At 36.4% G+C, this 23173-nt stretch overlaps 1 protein-coding gene across 1 annotated transcript in view; it reads right to left on the bottom strand.

The window, feature by feature from the left end:
- The window catches only part of ANO3 (anoctamin 3), a 323668-nt gene that overhangs the window by 193988 nt on the left and 106507 nt on the right, over positions 1-23173 (bottom strand). The window contains 3 exon segments of the mRNA XM_031653387.1: positions 9611-9729; positions 20994-21065; positions 22709-22903. Of these exon segments, the coding sequence (XP_031509247.1) occupies positions 9611-9729; positions 20994-21065; positions 22709-22903 (386 nt within the window).

Raw genomic sequence — 23173 nt, 5'->3', positions numbered from 1 at the left:
TTTAGAGCTAACATCCTCCAGGGAGATTTAGGAGATGTGTCTCCCAAAATGAATTCTTAAGTACTCATGGGAAGAACAAATACATTGGTGATTTGAGAAACCTCTATGTGTTTAATTACTGAGACATTAGTTTCAGGGAAGAGAAAACATCTTTGACATCTTTTTTGTTTCTTTGTATTGCATATGAAATACGACTTCCTAAACAGGCACATTTTTTTTCCCTCATAGTCTTTCAGGGAACTAAAGGCATCTACCCCAACAAATCCATCTCTCACCTAATTGTATTCTCTCAGGTAAATCATCTCATGTCATGATTTCCTAGCCCTCTGCTGTAGACATACTTCAGTTCTGCACAGAACTGTTGGCAGCTATAGGAGCTTTTGGGGAGAGTTTTATGTTTCGTTTGGTGGTGGTGGTGGTGGTGGTGCTGCTTATTTTGTATTTTGATTGGTAAGGGGAGTTCCCATACTGTAATAGATTCAGTTGAAAATATTTATCTACTTATTATTTGATCCCAAGGAATGGAAACTTTCTATTATTTGACTACTTTTGCTGAGGTTTAGTGATAGTATATTTGTAACACATTACTATTTTTACTTAGGGGTTTGTAGATACAAGAATAAATTGCAAACAGGTCAATCTAGTTATAGGAGGTTGTGAGTTAGCCACACAATTATTACAAGTTAGAGCTGCCTTACTTCAGAGTAATGTTTCAGGGTTTTGGAAAGAGATAAATATCTCTGAGGGTATACCTCAGAGATTGAACTGGAGACAGAAACACCGAGTCTAGAGTTAAAGAGACATGCCACAATGCGGCTCTGGTTCCGCCTAGCTTAGAGACTGGGGCAAGAAACGTTTCTGTTAATTCCTTATTTTCTTGTTTGTAAAAATGAGAGTATTACTACCTACTGTCATTGAATTATTGTGAGATTTAAATTAGATAATGTATATAAAGTGCTTACCACAGTTTCTGGTGCATAAGTGATCAGTGCATATTAGGGCAAAGAAACTGAAATGCTACTTACTATGGTTATTGGGCTAAAAAAGGTGAAGTCCTGAACTGCTACGGTCATGCCAGTGTAACAAAATGGAAAAACTGTTTGGAAAAAAAGACTATCTTATTTTAAATCCTGGCTCAGTCATTTACCAGCTGTATGAGATTGTAAAAAGGTAATGATATTATAATATTTATGGCTTAAATCTATGAATACTTAAGTATTATGTCCTTTGAATTTTACCACCCAGTGATAAAACTATAAACATCTCTTGTATATCATTCGAAGTATTTTCCCCATGAAAACCAGCTAGATATTTTTATATAATTGGCATTATACTGCACATATTGATTTTTAAAACCACTTTATTATATAATAATACACTGTGATCATGTCCTATTATCCTTAAATAGTTTAGAGATTTTCAATATAGTACTGCCTTGTCTGAGGGCATTACGAATTACTATTTTAAATGTTATCATTTACACTTGACTCTGGAAGTGCTCCTCCCCCACCACAAATTACAATGTGAGAAACATTCTTAAACAGAATTATTTGGGCTAACTTCTTGCTTTTTTTTTTTTTTTTTTCCTGTTTTTTTGAGAGGGTCTCCCTCTCTCTCTCTCAGGTTGGAGTGTAGTTGTGTGACCATGGCTCACTGTAGCCTCCACCTCTCAGGCTCAAGTGATCCTCGTGCCTCAGCCTCCCGAGTAGTTGGGACTACAGGTACGTGCCACCATACCCGGCTCATTTTTGTATTTTTTCTGTAGAAACAGGGTTTCACTGTGTATCTCAGCCTGTTCTCAAACTCCTGGGCTCACACTCCAGATTACTTATCTGCCCTCCTCAGCCTCTCAAAGTGCTGGGATTATAGGCATGAGCTACTACACCCAGAAACTTGGCTAACTTCTAATTGCATTCTCTGCATAAATTCCTAGAACTAGTCAACAGGCAAAATTACTTGTAGGTACTGAACCTTCCTTGTGAAACTGTTTTCCAGAAAATTTGGCTCAATATACATACTGACCAGCAAGGAATAAAAATGATAGCTTATAGTTTAAAAGTACAACAAAACCTAATACTGATATAAACATTTTCTAATTTGGTTCAAAAAACATTGCTTACATTTGTATTTCTGTAATAGTACAGCTGATCATTATATATGTTAAAATTAAATTGCTTTTCAATTTATTTCATTCTTATATTTATAAATTACATTATGATATCTGTGTGAATTAAGAATATTAGGCCGGGCGCGGTGGCTCAAGCCTGTAATCCCAGCACTTTGGGAGGCCGAGGCGGGTGGATCACGAGGTCAGGAGATCGAGACCATCCTGGCTAACATGGTGAAACCCCGTCTCTACTAAAAATACAAAAAACTAGCCGGGCGTGGTGGCGGGCGCCTGTAGTCCCAGCTACTCGGAGGCTGAGGCGGGAGAATGGCGTGAACCCGGGAGGCGGAGCTTGCAGTGAGCCGAGATCGCGCCACTGCACTCCAGCCTGGGCGACAGAGCGAGACTCCGTCTCAAAAAAAAAAAAAAAAAAGAATATTAGCCATTCTTCTGGCATGTATATATTTTCCAGCATGTGAGCTGATCACCGTATCTTAAGCTTGTCTCTTCTTAATGTTATCAGAATTTTGACACTGATATATTTAGTATCTAAATAGTAAGTCTATCCATGCTTAATTTTATCATTGATTTTAAAAGGCCATTTAAAGAAGCAATTATTCTATTCTGTCGTTAGAAAAAATGTTTATTTTTGTTTTGCTTTGTTTTCAATATATTCAGTTTGAGTATACTTCTTCAGCTCTTCAGTAATTCATTTGTTACAAGATGTGAGATGTCATCTAAGAATATTTTAACTCTTTCCAAATAATTGACAAGTTGTTGTGAGAACATTTGCATGTTTTTGAATGATTAACATTTATTTCCTGATGTGAAATGCTACCTTTATCATAACATATACACCACTCCCTCACATGCGTGTGCACACACACACACATGCACACACACAGGTTTAAGGAGTCTACAGAAAATTTGAAGCAACTCTGAAAACTCTTGTACTAAATCTTTTGGAAAATTTACACTAGCGATCAGCTAATGTAGAACAAGTCTTCACCATTTACTAAGAAAGGTTTCTGAGGGTCAAACTAAGTACTTAAATGGCACAAGGAAGGGAGATTCCTTTTAGGGTTGCAGGGAGGATAATGCCTTTTCAGTATTTCAGAGAATACAAAGACTCTGAAAACAGGACAAGCTTCCTCTGGGCTGATCAAAAGGAGACTTCTTAATGTTAGGTAAGAAGATAAATTTTAAAACATGGACAAAAAGATTAATAAGCCAAGGTGATTTTCTGTGTGACCCATGTTTTACATGAAAATTAAATATTTAGGATACCACTTAATAATATAAATAAAAGGTTACTTCAGGTACTAAAGTTAAATAAATATTAATATTTTCTTTAGAAACTGACTATCCCAAAAAGAAGTAAAATTTATTCTCTTAGTATTTCATGCATAATCTTGTCCATTAAAGCAGCCATATAGAGCCAAGTTAGTCATTCATCTTGTAGTTTGTCATCACCATCTCACAATATCTGGACAAAAATAGGAAGTAGCACATTCAGAATACTAAGTCCTATACACAATTTGGAGGCAAAGAGCCATTTAGGCAAATTAAATAGTTCCTGACACCCACATAAAAGGTATGCTGTAGAAGACTACAAAAGCCATCTCCTTCTCACCTTCTCCAACATATGACCAGTGTCTCCAGCCCTAGAGAAAATTATTTCTAATACCCATTGAGATAAAGATGAGCACCATCTGCCAATGCCAGTTGACACAAAGTGAATAGCCTTGTGATCTAATATTAATGAACTGTTAAAATATACATGTGCAGATTTTCCTTGTCCATAACCTTCTTCCTGTTTGATTTGATACCCAATATCCTTTCAAAGGTGAAGTCACTGTAACTGAAAAATAGATTAATATTCCCAGACTCATTAATGGCAATATCTGTAGTTAATTTGGGCGTTGTGACAGCGGTGGACCCATGAAATATCCCAGCTGAGACCAAAAGAGCTATGCAGCTGAGCTTCACTAATGCCCACTACAGACGCCATGGATTCTTTACCATAGGCTTATTCCTGCTAACCTAGATTAACCATAGATAATCCCTGTAAATCGACCACATCTAGAGGCCTCAGCTGGTATGTAGGATGTGACTCCTTGGTGGAGAGAGGGATTCTAGTTTTGAGGATCATATAGTTTGGTGGTAGGACCTCATTATCTTCATATGTTATTCCCAGTGTTCTCCATATTCATGAAACAAGAAAAAGTGATATTTACCCAAACCATCTTAAAAACAATCGCCCTCATTTGCTCTAGAACTTTGCTTGCAGTCAGGCCAGGTCCTTCAGTCTATGGATTTTTGGGAATGTTCCTTTCCTTTCATTACAAAATGCTTCCTTAATTTGCTTAGCTACACATGGATGAAAAAGCCTTTTGTCAAGAGGTAAGACAGAAAGTAAACTGGTCTTAGGGAAAAGTTTTATAAAAGAAATATCTGCACTCCCATATTTATTGCAACAGTATTCACAACAGCCAAGACTTGGAAGCAACCCAAGTGTCCATCAACAAATGAATGGATTTTTAAAAAGTGGAGAACATATACACAATGGAGTACTATTCAGCCATAAAAGAATGAGACCCTGTCATTTGCAACACCATGGATGGAACTGGAGGTCATTATGCTAAGGGAAATCAGTCAGGCACAGAAAGACAAACTTTTCATGTTCTCACTTATTTGTGAGAGCTGAAAATTAAAACAGTTGAACGCATAGAGATAGAGAGTAGAATGATGATTACCAGGGGCTAGGAAATGTAGGGCAAGGGGAGAGGGGATGATTAATTGGCACAAAAAATATTTCGAAAGAAGGAATAAGATCTAGTATCTGATAGCACAATAGGGTGACTATAGTCAATACTGACTTACTTGTACATTTTAAAGAGTATAATTGGATTGCTTGTAACACAAAGGATAAATGCTTGAGGTGATGGATACCTCATTTAACCCAATGTAATTATTACATTTTGTATGCTTGTATCATTATATCCCATATATCTCATGAATATATACACTTACTCTGTACTCAGAAAAATTAAACATGTTTAAAACATTGTATGTTTGTGACTGCTGTTAACTATAAACACATTTTGATTAATAGTAATCTTGGAATTTTACCCTGATTTAATGTTTTCACAAGGAAGGCACTTTTGTAAATAGTTTTATAAAAAAAACAATTTTAGAAAGTTGTAGATAGGTTGCTTAAATACCATGTGATTTTAGTTATGCTATTTAAAATGATGAGTTAATGGGTGCAGCACACCAACATGGCACATGTATACGTATGTAACAAACCTGCACATTGTGCACATGTACCCTAGAACATAAAGTATAATAAAAATAAAATAAAATACACTTGGGCTCCACAGAATTAAATGCATGCTATGAATATGCTGTGTCAAACTCTGGGACAATTTTGCAAATCTTCCTAGACATTGAGGAAGAATTAACTTCATATTAACAATCACTGGTATTAGCCAATGTGTTATCCTTTAACATTTATGGTTGTTTCCATTATCTCTTGCAGAGAAACAAACCATCCCCAAACAACTCTTGGGCTCATGATTCTGTGCACAAGCTGGGCTCAGCGGGGTAGCTCTTCTGGTCTCAGTAGAGATTTTTCATAGGTCTAATTTTCCTGGCCTTTGCTGCTGGATTCTCTCCTATCTCTATTTGCCTCATTTGGGGCAATTGTGCTTATCAGCCTCTGGTCCCTGTGGTCTCTTACCCTCCTCAAGACTAGCTCTGATTTACTCACATGGTAAAGGGAGAATCCTAAGAGAAAAAATGGGAGTTGAAGATCTTTTGAGTTCAAGGCTCTGTGCTGGCATAATGTCACTCCTGCAACAGTCTACTGACAAACACGAGGACCAAGACCTGTTCAATAGACTCTCTTGATGGAAAGAGCTGCAAAATCTCATGGAAAACAGAGTGTATATAGGAAAGAAAAGATTGTGGCCAATTTTATATCTACCACAATGCCTCTGAAATATTTAAATATGACTTCTATTGTAAAGCTTGAGGCTAGCTAAATACAAATTTAAACCATGTTTAGTGCTGCCTCTAATTTCTAGAATCTCGTGGGTTTCCCAATTGATATGCATGTGGGAATTCCTAAACTGCATCCCAGTCAGTACTTGGATAGCAAAAGCTATTTACTGTTTGCAATATTGGTCCTAAAGTACTATACCAAGCTTTGTGCATTGTAATTTCACAATAACTAAAATATCTTATTAATTTATGAATGTCCCTTCATCATAGTAGATATCAAAATTATAGATGCTTTTGATATGTAAAATGTTGAATAATTTCAGTATAAATAACATGCTAAAAACTTACGATTTGAAGCAAGATATTCTGAAGATACAATGCATTGTTCTGAAGATTAATTCTGAAGCAAACTGTAGTTACTCATAAAATATATTAGCATACAAAATTATTACAAGCCGTGCATATATGTACCTAACAAAAATTAAAATTCACTACCCCAACTCAACTCAGAAAATGTTTGCACAGGCCAGGCGCGGTGGCTCACCCCTGTAATCCCAGCACTTTGGGAGGCCAAGGCGGGTGTGTCATGAGGTCAGGAGATTGAGACCATCCTGGCTAACATGGTGAAACCCCGTCTCTACCAAAAAAAAAAAGCACACACACACACACACAAATTAGCCGGGCGTGGTGGTAGGCGCCTGTAGTCCCAGCTACTCGGGAGGCTGAGGCAGGAGAATGGCGTGAACCCAGGAGGCGGAGCTTACAGTGAGCCGGGATTGCGCCACTGCACTCCAGCCCAGGCGACACTGCACTCCAGCCTAGGTGACAGAGGGAGACTCCATCTCAAAAAAAAAAAAAAGAAAAAAAGAAAATGTTTGCACAATGATTGATAAACCAAATGTTTAAACACATATAGAGTCTATTTACACAACTCCTAGTAAATTAGTCAGATGTTTTTCTGTATTTCTGTTTTTAGTTTCACAACTCAACAGTGCTTCCTCATAAATTCAATATAAGACATCACCTTGCAGGACTTGGGGTTATTTCCTATTTTAGTGTATAGCTGATGGCAAACTTGTTAGAAAGCCTTGTTTTCTGTAATTTAATACTTGTCATTACTCACTATGCAGTTTGTATTAGGAGTTACTTCCCCCCTTCAAGTTTGTGCCCCCTTTCCGTCGACTCTTCATAAATTTGCTTTGTCATCTCTAAAATGATGTCTTTGCAAATGAGTAACTTTTCTGTAGAAATAAATATTAGTTACATTGCGTAGTATGCACAGTGCAGATTATCACAACTACAATTGTCACAAGTGAATGATGCTATAAGGCACACATCTTCAGCCATATAATTATCTATCTATCTATATTCCATCTATCTATATTCTATCTAAATAGGTTCATTTGAACCACAGGAAGTTTCCATTTTGTAGGATACAAGTAAATAAAGATTGTCAGTGTCGTAAGATCTAACTTAAAATGTATATGCGCTTTCATTCATACACACACACACACACACACACTTTAATGGTGGGGTATAAGAGAGAAAGGCCAACAAATTTATAAAGCACACAGGGTATACAGACACCCAAACAGTAAAAATTAGGTTATTGCTTTTTTGAGGTTTCCTGTGTCAAATGTACACAAAGAAAATTGTCCAAGTAGGTAATTTTGCTCTTCACTTGTAGATAAACTTTGCAAGTAGACTACCTAAATGGCATTTAAAACTTTTAATGCCATTGCTCAAATGGAATTTGTGCTGCACTTGAAACTATAAAATTGATAAACGTGGACACATTTTAATAGAAGCTAGAAGAACAAGTCAGTCCGGTGTCTCATGATGCTCTTCTACAGTTCGAGTGGAAGTATAATAGGAGAAGGATATGTAATCAGGTAGATTCAGTAGGGCATTAGAATAGGATATCTTGGATTGATGTATTGTGGTCTGTTACCATAATCACACACCATTCTCTTATCGTTAATGTTACAACTGTAATATGCATGCAGGTCCAACTTTTTTAAAACTTTGATATTCTAAAGTTCAAGTCTAGTTAAAGTGGAACTTGGGAAATTGCTACTGTTGAGAAGATATAAAATGGTGGATATCATTGATGGCATGTGGTAATTCTAGAAAAGCAGATAATACAAACTTTATTTAATCTTAGTTCATTTTCTAATTATTTGAGCATATTGTGTTTGTCTTCCAGTCAGTGCTATAAGCACATTAAGAAACAACACCTTAATTTATCTTAGAACTCCTCCTCTCAGTTCATTTGGAACAGTGCTTCACAGATAGTAGAGACTCTAAACATACATTGTATTGATCAGACAGACACAGGGAGGCAGATTTAGTAACCATGGAAAGATAAACGCCTGATGTGCAAAGATAACTTAATTATTGGCCCATAATAGTGACCCAATTTAATTCAACCAAACAAACAAGAATAAAGAAATTTGGCACAATTATCCCTGCATCTATGTATTAGTTTGGTCTCACTTACGATAGTAATATTTAGTCTCTGCCATATTTATTTACTAACACATTGGTGGGTGTCTAATAAAGATATTTGCAAAAGTAATCCAAGAAACACAGAATCAAATATCACAGAGAAAACTGCATTTCTTGTGATTATTAGCCATGCAGTGAAAATTGAAACCTAAGTCATTCCTTGTGTTAAACTGCACTTAATGTCCAACTATCTTTTTTACAAAGGCATTTCCTTTTTCATCAATACAAAAAATGAAAAAAAATAAAAATAAAAAAAATGAGCTTATCCTGAGCCAGGATTTGTCGTGAAAATCATCAAAAGGGATATATGGATCAGTTACATTTGCAATGATGAAAAGAAGCAGCATTCCATTTTGTCTTTGGTATCTGATGGGAACACTCCCATGTTTTGAAGAGTCCATGAAAGCATTTTGTTTGAGGAATGGCAGGATTGTTGGAACTAACAGCTTTTAAAATCGAACTCTACCTCATTTTTGTATTGGTGAACTATAATTTTAATAAGATATTCTCAATCTTTTGCTATGCGCCAGACACTTACATGGTTATCTCATTTTGTCTTCAAATAATCTTGTCAAGCAGACAACCAGGAGCATATTTCAAGATGAGAAAACAATTCTCAGTGAGTTTAATTAGTCTTATCAAGTTATTACAACTGGGTAGTGGAAATGGAACTTAAATCTTGGTTGATGTGATACTAAAATCCATGTTCTCATTAAGTCATGCTAAGAAAGACGAAGAAGCCCTAAAGAGACTATTAATGAATAATTTTACATTTCAGATTAAGTGTTTTAAACATTGTTTGAGAAATATGAGTCAATATGATAAATATGACTTAATATCTCTATATAACTTCTGAGTTCTTAATGGTACATATTAACATGTATATTCTTGTATAGTCTCCAGCAAAAACCAAACATGTAGACGCATATTAAAAGGTTTTAAAAATTATGCTCTAAAAATGACTTATTGATAAAGTTTAGTTCTCATTACCTTAGATAATTTTGTCTTGAATTCAGATTTATCTTTGATAACAAAGTCATTAATGAGACGAGACCGGTCATAAGTAGCGTGTTCTGATTCATCCGTGTAATCCTTATCTTTTCCTAGGGCTATAAAAGAGAAAGAGAAAGTTATATTTATTTCTATCATTTTTCTTTTCTCTTTTTTCATTAAATGTACTAATCTCTCCTCTTTCATGTTTCCCAAGGTTTAGCCTAGATACACACACACACACACACACACTAGAACATACATAAAATTTGTGTGGCAGAATTTTCAAATAATCCATACATTCAATAAATAAGCACATGAAAGTAATCACATGAAAGCTTGCCTGTTATTTACTAATGCTGACACTGATAGTGACTTTCAGAAGAATTAAATGCATCTGTGCTATTGAATGTACTTCAAATTTTTTAAAATAAAATTAGAACCACGAAAAAATCATGTTTTGAACTTGAAGATAGTGACATTAGTAAGAACTGTGTAAGCCTTCATTTGCTTAATTAAAAACTGCATTGATTTTGAGAGTTTGTTTTCTTAAAAGCTGGAAACATTTGAAGAGTGTAAAAAGTCTGAAAAACAGTAGAAAATATGTTTATTTTATTTGATTATGAGAGCAGACTATATTTTTTCACTTTTCTTTTTATTATACTTTATATTCTAGGGTACATGTGTATAACATGCAGGTTTGTTACATATGTATACATGTGCCATGTTGGTGTGCTGCACCCATTAACTCGTCATTTGCATTAGGTATATCTTCTAATGCTATCCCTTCCCCCTCCCCGGACTCCTCAACAGGCCCTGGTGTGTCATGTTCCCTTCCAGTGACCAAGTGTTCTCATTGTTCAGTTCCCACTTATGAGTGAGAACATGCAGTGTTTGGTTTTTTGTCCTTGCGATAGTTTGCTGAGAATGATGGTTTCCAGCTGCACCCATGTACCTACAAAGGACATGAACTCATCCTTTTTTATGGCTGCATAGTATTCCATGGTGTATATGTGCCACATTTTCTTAATCCAGTCTGTCATTGATGGACATTTGGCTTGGTTCCAAGTCTTTGCTATTGTGAGTGGTGCCACAATAAACATACATGTGCATGTGTCTTTATAGCAGCGTAATTTATAATCCTTTGGGTATATACCCAGTAATGGGATGGCTGGGTCAAATGGTATTTCTAGTTCTAGATCCTTGAGGAATCGCCACACTGTCTTCCACAATGGTTGAACTAGTTTACAGTCCCACCAACAGTATAAAAGTGTTCCTATTTCTCCACATCCTCTCCAGCACCTGTTGTTTCCTGACTTTTTAATGATAGCCATTCTAACTGGTGTGAGATAGTATCTCATTGTGGTTTTGATTTACATTTCTCTAATGGCGAGTGATGATGAGCATTTTTTCATGTGTCTGTTGGCTGTATGAATGTCTTCTTTTGAGAAGTGTCTGTTCATATCCTTTGCCCACTTTTTGATGGGGTTGTTTTTTTCTTGTAAATGTGTTGTATTTACAAGAAAATATGTTAATAAGCATTACAAGAAATATAAATCGGGATCGAAACAACTACCAGGAAAGAACAGAGAACATTGAAAAATGGTTACTAGTGGAATAGCAAAAACAAAAACAAAAACAAAAAAAACTATAATATCAGTTACATATAAGGATGTATATGAACAATGAATAAGCTGTAATCAATGTAAAATAGTATAAAATAGGAAATCTCTATGGTGGCTACATGACCAAGAATTCTTGACACACTTCACCAATTTATGTTCCATATGATATAAATATATCTTCAAACTCAAAAACAGATTGCTATACATTTAGCCTTTTCAAAGATATCAAAACATCTTAGAGTTGTTTTACTAGATCAGTTGATATCTATTAAACATGAATTTTGACATGGAAAACTCTAGTGCTTTCAAGATTTCAGTCAATTTACTTATTGTACAGAAGAAAAACAATTTTGTTTATAGTATATCCATTCCTTTATAAATAATGGTTAAAAGCTATTAAAACACAATATGTTACATCGTGGGCAGCTAATAGTACCAGGTTCATAGTGGTATAAACTAAAATTGTATAGGTTATATTATGTCTTAGGAGGCAGTTAATAGCCAGATACGTTAAGAAGCTCTAAGCTTTTAGTGGTTACACTTAGACCTATTAACCATACCTGACACTCATTGATGGTTAACATTTGCTACGTGCATGCAATAAGCCAGAAACTTTACCTGTATTATTTCCTTTCATTCTGATGACAACTTTAAAAGTGGGTATAATTTCTTCCTACATCTAATAATAAGCAAAAAAGGAACACGGAAATGGAACATGCCGAAGGCACTAAACCAGTAAGAGGCACATCTAAAACTGAAATAAATTCTGATCTGACTCCAAAGCCCATGCTTGTGAACATAGTATTCCCCCAGATTTAGGTAAGTTACATTTTACTCATTCAACTTTTGTTTATTAAACAACTCTGGATATGCAAGATCCTCTTTTACAAGTTGACATTGGAGTAGCAAACACAATTCTGCCTTCATACAACATTCAAGTAAGAGAAAAAATTTTAAAATAAGTAAAATATTAAGTAGGTCTTGTGGTCAGCGCATTTGAGAAAAACACTGTAGACAGGAAGGATGAAGGTGTGAAAGGAGTGGGGGGTGTCATTTTACTAAAGAACATAGTAATATTTGAGCAAAGATACAAAGAGTGAGGCAGTTAGACACACAGGTAAACTGTAGGAAGAATGATCAACACAGAAAATTTTAAAATGCAAAATCTGGATTCGCATTGAACTGTTACAGAAGGAAAGAAACTGAAATTTTGGAATTATATTATTGGAGCAGCTACCAAAACCCTACCATTGACTGCCAGTTTGTAAGGCATAGAGTGTTTAGTGTTTTTATTTCCTTTCCAATCCTTTCTCTTCCCTTTCCTTCCTTTTCCCCACGCGCGCTCTGGCTCGCAGGCTCGCTTGCTCTCTCGTTCTCTCTCTGTCCCTGTCTCTCTCTTTCTGTCTCTCCATCTTTTTCCCCATTGGTTATTAGAGAAGGAAGAAATCCTGGTTTGGTTAAACAGCAATCCGCAAATGGCATGTGCTGCTGGGGAGCAGGCACTGGCTTGTGGATCACAAGACGTCATTTCTCATTCTAAATCTGCCACTTCCTCAGCATGCAATTTCCTTTTCCTAAGTCTCTAAGGTTCCTCTAAACTCTAAAATTATTGAATTATGAATTTAATGCTTATAAAAGATAAAATCACAATTTATATTATTTTATTTTCCGTGGAACACAAGAAATTAAACCTCTAGAAGTTCATTACTCATTTCCTGCTCCTATTCCACTCACAATTTAGTTTTCTAGACAGAGAATTTTTTTTTTTTTTTTTTGAGATGCAGTCTCACTCTGTTGCCCAGGCTGGAGTGCAGTGGCGTGATCTCGGCTCACTGCAAGCTCTGCCTCCCGGGTTCACGCCATTCTCCTGCCTCATCCTCCCAAGTAGCTGGGACTATGGGCGCCTGCCACCATGCTCAGCTAATTTTTTATATTTTTAGTAGAGACGGGGTTTCACTGTGTTAGCCAGGATGGGCTCGATCTCCTGACCTCGTGATCCACCTGCCTTGTCCTCCCAAAGTGCTGGGATTACAGGAGTGATCCACCGTGCCCAGCCACTTTTTTTCTTTAATTCCTATAACTCATCTATTTCTGGAAAAGAAATACATAGCATCATCTTGCTGGAGGAAAGCTAACTCAATTTTGAACATTTGCCAAATACCACCATATTCATTAAGTTTTTTCAGATTTTTTTTTTCCCCTGCCCTACTGGGCTGACTGGAGCTAATCATTTTCTCTTCTAAATTCCTTCACATTTGTGTTTTCTTTTCTTTTTTTCTGCCTGCCTTCCTTCCCCTTCTCTCTCTTTCTCTCTTGGTATATTAGCGAAGTCAGCATAGTATCTGGGTGAGAAAACTATCTGTACACCAAACCTCCATGACATGCAATTTACCCATTTAACAAACGTGCATATATACCTCTTAAACCTAAAAGCTGGAAAGAAAGAAAATTTTTCAATAAATGCATATTAACAAAATAAAAATAAAAAAAGAAATATATAACTGAAGCACAAAAATTCAAGTAAATGAACTAAGAAAAATAATATTAGAGTACACAGATAACTTTAAATCATTGTCCCGATGAATGATATACAAACATATTGCTATGGCTTGGATATGGTTGGTTTGGTCCAGGTCTCATGTTGAAATTTGATCTCTTGTGTTGAAAGTGAAGACTGGTGGGAAATGTCTGGGTCGTGGAGGTGCATCCATCAATATGTTTTAAGAGCAAAACAGAGCACAACTGGAAATGCATTCTAAAATTATAATCTAAAAGAAATCTGTGTTAGCAGGAATGCTCCTCTAAGCCTATGAATAATAAAATGTAGAAACTATTGCCATCTTAAGAAACAAGTTTAATTCTAGTTACACAGGCTAAAACCCTAGGAGTAATCTTGGCTCCTCATTTTCTCTTGTACCCTACATCAGATCTTTCACCAAATTCTGGTGACTTAGCATGAAGCATTACCTCTTTAGCACATATCACTCTTTAGCACATACCACTAACATGCAATGTGTTTTCACTTGTCTTTGTTCATTATTTGTTCCCCTCACTAAGGTATTTTTTGTGAGCCTGGCCTTTACATATAAACACGTGTGTGTGTGTACAGTTTTCCACTTTTGTTGTCTTGTTTATTCACTGCTTTCACCTTAACATCTAGAACAGGGTCTGGCACATAGTTGCCATTCAATAAATGTTTATTGAATGACTAACTGGAATTAAATGCCCAAATCCTGTCTAAACTATCTTTAAATTACAGCTCAAAGTTGATCATTTATCAACATCTGATTATAGTTAAAGCCAACACATCTCTCAAACAGAAGCTCATTTGATTCTCCAAAACAATCTCCCTGTTTCCTCTTTTGCTCCTACCACATGGTAGCCAGGGTGACCCTTTTAAAAACCCAAGATATTTCACATTAAATCTCTGTTCAAACCTTCTAATAATTCTGCAGCCCCAGGTAAAACCATAGTCCATACAACAGCCCACTGGGCATATGCATCATCTAGCTCCTTACTATTGTGTCTGGAATTGGTTCCTTCTGGTGAGTTCTTGGTCTCGCTGACTTCAAGAATGAAGCCACGGACACTCGCGGTGAATGTTACAGTTCTTAAAGATGGTGTTTGTTTCAGAGTTAGTTCCTTCAGGTGTTCATGTCTCCAGAGTTTCTTCCTTCCAGTAGGTTTGTGGTCTCGCTTGACTTCAGGAGTGAAGCCGCAGACCTTCTCAGTGAGCGTTACGTCTCTTACAGGAGGCGCGTCTGGAGTTGCTTGTTCCTCCTGGTGGGTTCGTGTTCTCGCTGACCTCAGGAGCGAAGCCGCAGACCTTCCCAGTGAGTGTTACAGCTCATAAAGGTAGTGCGGACCCAAAGAGCGAGGAGCGGCAGCAGAATTTATTGTGAAGAGCCAAAGAACAAAGCTTTCACAGTGTGGAAGGGTACCCCAGCGTGTTGCCAGTGGTGGCAAAAGTGGCCAGCTTTTCTTACCTTATTTGGCCCTGCCCATATCCTGCTGATTGGTCCATTTTACAGAGTGCTGATTGGTCCATTTTTACAGAGTGCTAATTGGTGTGTTTACAAACCTTTAGCTAGACATAGAGCGCTGACTGGTGTGTTTACAATCCTTTAGCTAGACAGAAAAGTTCTCCAAGTCCCCACCTGACCCAGAAGCCCAGCCAGTTTCACCCCTCACTATCATTCTGTATCCAGCTCATACAGCTCTACCCTCATACCCTCCGATCCAGCTGCACCAGGTTATTTGATGTAAAATATGTTCTCACTGAAGGGTTTTTGCACTTGCTTGTCTCTCTGCAGATAATGCTCAATCTCTGTTTTAGCCACAGTTCTGTTCACTAGTCACCCCATCAGAGAATCACTGTTTGATCATTATTTCTAAAATACAGTCTACATTGTTGTCTCTCTGCACACAATGCTTTATTTTTTTTATTATTTTTATCAGCACCTGACATCAAATGACAAAACATTCATATAAAACATATATGCTATATATGTACATATACATCAGCATCTGGTATTGAATGTATACATTTATACATATAAATGTTATATCTACCTCCTCCTAACTATAAGTGCTATTAGTGCAGTGACTGTTTTGTTCATCATTATATCCTGATATTTAGTTCATTGTTAATTGCATTGTAATCTCGTAGCAATTGTTAACTAATAAATGAATGGTATGCTTGTATGTGGGAATATTTTGCATCCATTAAATTGCTTTGCAGACTGACAATCTACAGAAATGCTTAAACTATAATCTTAAGTTAAAAAGCTGTTTTAGGCTATTCTCACACATTTCACTTGAAATATAATTTTCCTTCTGAACGTAACTTTGTAAAACAATATAAATGTAAGGACAGTGAAAAACTGTAGTACGAAGGAAATGTAAAATGTGTTACCTATTTTAACTAGGTAGTGGTAGTCCTCTCTGCCTTGTAGATTTTTTTTTTTCTTGCTAGGAGTTATTTGTATCATAACGGCAGAATTTAAAAAACTTTTTAGAGTTAGTATTTGTGTCAGTCAACATCTCAGAGCAGCAATGGAGAGAGCCATATTGCATTTTGGTTAATGAAGCTAATTATTCTTCCATCAGTGAGATCTTCTGAAACACAAATGAAACTTACTAATGTGTTTTGGTTTTTCTCAAGGGCATAGATCCTTATTTTTATGAAATCCTCCCCATGTGGTGATGAGACATTTATTGCACATATGCCCAGAACATCAATCAAATTTCAAATTAAAAAAATGTTTAAGCAATAGCACTAAATTATAATACCAAATATTATATCATATTTCCTCTTTTTAAGATGACTTTCTCCCACATTGTAACATTTCTGAAATCATGGCAGTAACCTATTTTTCCTAAAAGCTCTTATTAATTTGATGATACTTCATATAATTGATACTGTCTTAAAATCTAAAAAGATCAAAGAATAAGTAAAACAGATTTTCACACACACCAAAAAACAAAGATAACAGCTTTCTGGAACAGGTGGTAACAGTTACAGTAAGTCTGATTATGACAAATAGAACTCTTGCTGTTCTCTAGTAGCAGAATAATAGGAAGCCATACATGCATAAAAAATGTAGTCTCAAAGCTCAATAAAATTGCTTCATGTGTTGAAGAACAAAGGCTGATATAGTGGCAAGGGAATCAATATTGGTTTCAACAAATTGAAGTTAAAATCTTGGTTTTATCATTTGTTAGCTGGGTGGCAGTGGGTCTGTTACAGTTTTTTAACCTTAGACTTTAGGATAATAAAATATTCCCATAAAATAGTTCCAAGGATTAAATGCAAGAATCTATGCACAGTTACTCAAACACACTAATATATTTTTTTCATCCTTTTGTTTGCTTTCAATACACAATTTTAGTATTGAGACAACTATTTTAAAAATAAGTAATTTAGGGCTACCAAAAAAGTCATATTTTTCATTTTAAAGCCTAAGTAGACAGGAAACAACATAATTACCTTGAGTATGCCAGTAGAAAATTTAAAATTTAATCTATAAATCTGTTTTCTAATAATCAATTGTATGCTTTATGTTGAAAACTTACACTGATTCAAGTGGGAATACATTGTCTTTTAAATTTTGTTTGCATATCAGCATCAGTTCAAAACGTAAAGGAACTGACCAAGATAACATAGCAGACTATTATGATCACAACATAAACCTTACAGCTATCTCTGGGAGTAAAAGTTTAATAGCTAAATTATTCCAGCTCAGTCATTCTTCTTTACTATAATGTCATTTTATTTTGTTACTCTCTTACATTGTATTGTTTCAGCATCTGAAAATAGATGCTATCCTTCCTGGAGAATTTTCAGTGTGAGTAGATTATTAGTTGGCCTTCACTTACTTGCAACTGTACAAACTTTCTGTACCTTGCTAATAATGGCTTGCCTCAGGATTATCAGAATAGGTGATAATATGGGAGCACATGATAATAATGACCTAAGGTTATTTTCGTCATTTATGTTTTATATGTCATCTCTGATAAATATTGTCTAATTTGAGTCTCACAACAGCTTTCACTACAATTATGCTCAATCTCTGTTTATAAGAAGAAATTAATATCGATATCTCCATTTCTCAAATCAGAAAACTCAGCAAAGATGGTGTGTACCCAAGTAGTAAGTGACAGTGTTGGTACCTGAAACTGGAGCTTTTGACCACCAACAAATTTCGTGATTTAAAAAATTATCCTACAGAAGCTTTCTTGAAGAATAAATTCATGAATGGTCCATACATGGCTTGCTCTGTGGTTAGGACACAATAACAACAAGAACCCAGGCTTATTAATTATTTGGGGTTCCTTTGTTGCCTACTTCTCCCTAGCCCTATTGTTCTAAAGTACTACCACTAGCCAGTAGCAATGAGGGTGCTAGCAGAGCTGTGCTCAATGAACAACACAGAGAAGCAAAACCTGCAGATAAACTGCTTTCCATTGTATCAGTGTGCCAGTGTTTTCTACTCACCATCTTTCCCTGTACTCTTCCAATCCTCACCCATCCAGCCATGTCATTGAGTGGATAGCTTGTACCAAGCAATACGAGCAAGACAAACATAAATCACAGTTATTACCTAGTGAACACTCATCCAAAGTGCTATGAAAGGAAGGAAGTAGCATCTAAATGACTATGCATTAGGGAGGACTTCAGTAAGACTGATGTTAGAAAGGCAATTCTACGGCTGGGCGCGGTGGGTCACTCCTGTTAAACAATGATTTTACTAATCATTTAACTAATGATTTAACCATTATCCCAGCACTTTGGGAGGCTGAGCTGGGCGGCTGCCTGAGGTCAGGAGTTCGAGACCAGCCTGCCCAACAAGGTAAAACCCCGTCTCTACTAAAAATACAAAAAATTAGCCGGATGTGGTGGTGGGCACCTGTAATCCCAGCTACTTGGGAGGCTGAGGCAGGAGAATCACTTGAACCCGAGGCAGAGGTTGCAGTGAGCCAAGATCATGCCACTGTACTACTGCAGCCTGGGGTACAAGAGCAAAATACCGTCTAAAAAAAAAAAGGTAATTCTACTACTTAAGAAGAGTTTTGTTTTAAGCCTTTAAATACTCTACATAAAGGTCCATCATCACAATTTAAATACAAAAGAGAATAATATTTAGATCAGGTCCTCAGTGAGAAAATTAACAAAGCACTAACTCATAACAAGTGAGAAAACTCACAGTGATAAATGACATCACAGAGAGCAAAAAAATGGGTGGATTCTACAGCAGACTCTCCAAAGAGGGGTGTGTGTGTGTGTGTGTGTGTATGTGAGAGAGAGAGAGAGAGAGAATGCTCTTTCATCCATTTGTCTGTCCTAATCCTAAAAGTATTCTTTAAGCACCTACTCTGGATCAGGTACTATTCTTGATTCTGGTGCTAAAGGTGGCAGCAAGATTGACAGTTTCTGTCTTCTGGAAACACAAAATTGGGGTGAATAACCTAAATAAATAACTTTAGGTAATAAGTCTTATGAAGAAAAATCCAAGATTAGGAGACAGAAAGTAAGTCTGATGTGAACCTGGCTTATTTCAGTGTAAAGCCCTAGGATAAGCACATATTTATTGTGAACAAAGAACATAAGATGGTTGAGCTGTCTTCAGCTCGTGAGAAAAAGGAAGCATTAGGAAATGGCCTAGAGAGACCAGACCCAGATTCTGCAAGGTCTCTGAATACCAGAATGAGTTTGTATTTTAAATGTAATAGGAAACCCTGGAGAGACAGGAGCACAGAAATGATGGGATTTAATCTTCCTTTTATTAAAGCTTTCTGTGACTCCTGCTTGGAAAATCATCTATAAGGAGGTAAGATTTTGAGCAGGGAGATCTGTTAGGAAGTTATTGTACCAGTGTACCAAGAGAAGGTAGCAGATGGACCCAGGTGCAGCAGTGAATGTGGTGAGCAGTAGTCAGATTCTGAATATATTTTGAAAATTGAGGCAAGAGGACCTTATGTGTTCGATAAACAATTGACAAGATTTACAGTGACTGTGAGACTGTCATAACTGAAAAATATGTTCCTTCAGTGTAATTCCCTCATTTCTATAATCTTACTACAGGAAAGGCCTTTGTATTCTGAGTGAATTTTTTCTGATGAGATACTCTTTTTGATTCTGTATATGAAATGAACCTGCTGGTCACTGGCTTTCTTTAATTAAAAAACTTAATAAGCCAGCACTGTTTCTGTGCCACACATAAAACAAAAATTATTATAAGAAACGTGACTAATTTGCAATCATTCAGAATGTGATTATAAATAGCAAAATTCATAGTTTTAAAAGTTATGAAGAGTGACTTAACAATGCCTGTAGAGAAAAGCCAAGTTACAGTTTTTAGGCCAGAAATTCTTTATCCTGGTTACACTAAATATTTACCGGGCAGGCTGTTAAAAGTATGTACACTAATTTCACTCCCCAGACCAATTAAAACTGATTTTCTGGAACTGTGATTCAGGAAGTATTAAAAAGCCCTCTGGTGATGTGAATGTGTAACCAGAGTTGAGAACTCCTTATGTAGGCACTGAGGCCTGGCCACCGATGTATCCGCTACTGAAAACTCAGGGCTTCGTTTCTTCAGGTTATGTATCAAGGCACTGAGGTTGCAAAGTAAGTGCTGGCACATTAGTATCACTTTTTTTTTTTTTTTTTTTTTTTTAATTCTGGCTTTATTTATTTATTTTTTTTTTTCTATTTAATTCATGAAAATGAAAACCCGATTCAAAAGAATTGTATATAGGCAAGCTACAGATTTGAATGTAAAGCTTGCTCAACTGAAGCAAATCTTATGTAACATCAAAAGGCAAAAAAGGAGATAGAGTAAACTTGTCACTGTTATAGGAAAAATAAATAAAATTTATAGTATCCTCTAATGATGGGTCGAGATAGAATCTCTGAGTGTTACTAATATTCTAAATTCTGAATGTCAAAATTTTACAGATCTTGAAATAGTAGTCTATATGTTCTTACTCATAAAAAATTGAAATTTTCAGAATAATGGCAAAAATTGTTATTTTTTATTATGAGATTGTTGCTCATCATAAATCGTCCTATATATTTGAATTCCAAACTATACATTTCTTAATTTCTTAACCTCAGAATATTAAACCCACCCATTACGTTAAAAACCAAACATGAACTTTTTTCTTAAAAAAAAAAAAAAAAGCTAGTTTTTTTTAGAACACAGTTTACCTTTGGAGAGAGGGATAGGAGTAGTAAATACTGAATATCAACTTACCCAAACAAAAATCGCTGAGGTCAGCAAAAGAACATCTCAGCACAGAGTCGTTTTTATTCTCCTCATTGTTAACTGAAATAAAGTAAGACACTTTGTAGTTTTGGGAAATAAAAGCATAACAGAAAAATAACCATGGTGATAGATGGACAAATGATGGCTAAACGTGAATTTTTTTAACTTAATGAGTTAAAATTAGTTATTTAAAATTTCTCTCTTTTTTTTCCTTTTTTTTTTTTAGACACAGAGTCTAGCTCTGTCACTCAGGCTGGAGTGCAATGGCACCATCTCGGCTCACTGCAACCTTCACCTCCCGGGTTGAAGTGATTCTCATGCCTCAGTCTCCTGAGGAGCTGCGACTATAGGCATGCATCATTATGCCTGGCTAACTTTTGTATTTTTAATAGAGACAGGGTTTCACCATCTTGGCCAGGCTGGTCTCGAACTCCTGGCCTCAAGTGATCTGCCCACTTTGGCCTCCCAAAGTGCTGGAATTACAGTTGTGAGCCATTGTGCCCGGCCTAAAATTTCACTTTCGATAAGGGAAAGAAACATCTATATTACGTTGTAATACCCTCATCTTCTTGAACAATTTGCCATTTTACATGCTGGACATATTTGTAAGCTAACTACAATATGTAGTGATTTCACAACAGTATTGAAACAGTACTTTTGATATTTTTTAGTTATCCAGAAAAAGAAGTAACCATACGGAGTCATAAGGGAATGCATTCTTATAAGAAAAAGCCACAAAAGGATTGAAAAATAAAAACACAGCTAGGTGCAGTGACTCATGCCTATAATCCCAGGATTTTGGGAGGCCAAGGTGGGTGGATCACAAGGTCAGGAGTTCGAGACCAGCCTGACAAACATAATGAAACCCAGTCTCTACTAAAAAATACAAAAATTAGCCGGGCATGGTGGCGTGTGCCTATAATCCCAGTACTCAGGAGGCCGAGGCAGGAGAATCACTTGAACATGCATGGGAGGCAGACGTTGCAGTGAGCCGATATTGCACCACTGCACTCCAGTCTGGGTGAGAAAGCGTGACTCCATCTCAAAAAAAAAGAAAAAGAAAAACACACCCTAACCACCGCACAACAGGGAACATGGTTGTATTCAAATTCTTAACTCTTATTAAAAGGAGTTGTCTAAAGAGATAGTGTGTGTCTTAGTGGGCAAATGTGTATAGGAGAGTGCCTAAGGGTAGCCACACCGTTTCTTTGTGTGGCACCTAGCTGGTATGTCTCTCAAATTCAGCCCTTGCACACCAGCCTTGGATTGCCAAAATCTTTATGCAACCAAATCTTCACTGCTTTATTGTCAGTTGTAAAGTCTTCGGCTTTTATTTTTAGAAAACCGAGTTTACTATTGCTGACATTTTCTATTTGAATACTGGTTATAAGTTCTCGCCAGGAATGTTACTCATCAACAAGAGGGATGCAAATAGTGGCCAAATGCACCAGTGATTCATGTAGCTGGGACTTCCACTGCGAACAAATATTAGGTCCAGACTCCATGGGATTGGCCACCTTCAAGGCAAGGAAGAGATAAAACACATCTGGCCAACAAATGGCATGGTGTATTGGTCTCCTTTCTATGCCAGCCTCCTTCCTGAAGAGCTCTATAAAACTGGTCCAATGGAAAAAGGAAGGAAAGGACTATTTGGAAAACGTAGATTTTATAAATTAAACAAGAAAATAGGAATTGTTGCTCACCTTGCTCTGCTTTGTCAGTGGAGATCAAGGTTATAGATGTGGGAGCCTGAGATTCACTCTCTGTTGACTGGAAGAGGGAGGTAGACTGGCTCAAGCTCTTTGAGTAAGCGTAACTCTGGGCGAGGCAAGGCAGGGACCTCCGAGACGGTTTTAACGAAGTTTCTTTTGTTATCTCACTCTTGCTTATATTCATACCTGCAAATCCAAAATGTTGAGTTTTAGCAATAAAAAAATCAATCAGTAGAGGTCAATAAAAAGTTTTAATTCGTGTGATACCTGTTTCAGGAATGAACTATTGAAAAGCACCACCTAGATATTAGAAATAATTGAGTTAGTTTTGTTTCTATTTTGTCAGGGAGAGTGTTTGAGATTTTCGTTAAATAGTTCTGAGACATAAATATCTGTTTCCTGTTTGAGCTTTCACCACTCTTTTAAAAGTTCTGTGAAAAAAGAAACTGATGTTTA

This window comes from Papio anubis, chromosome 12, assembly GCF_008728515.1.
Source record: "Papio anubis isolate 15944 chromosome 12, Panubis1.0, whole genome shotgun sequence".
In the NCBI taxonomy this organism is placed as follows: domain Eukaryota; kingdom Metazoa; phylum Chordata; class Mammalia; order Primates; family Cercopithecidae; genus Papio; species Papio anubis.
This window is presented reverse-complemented; position numbering and strand designations above follow the sequence as displayed.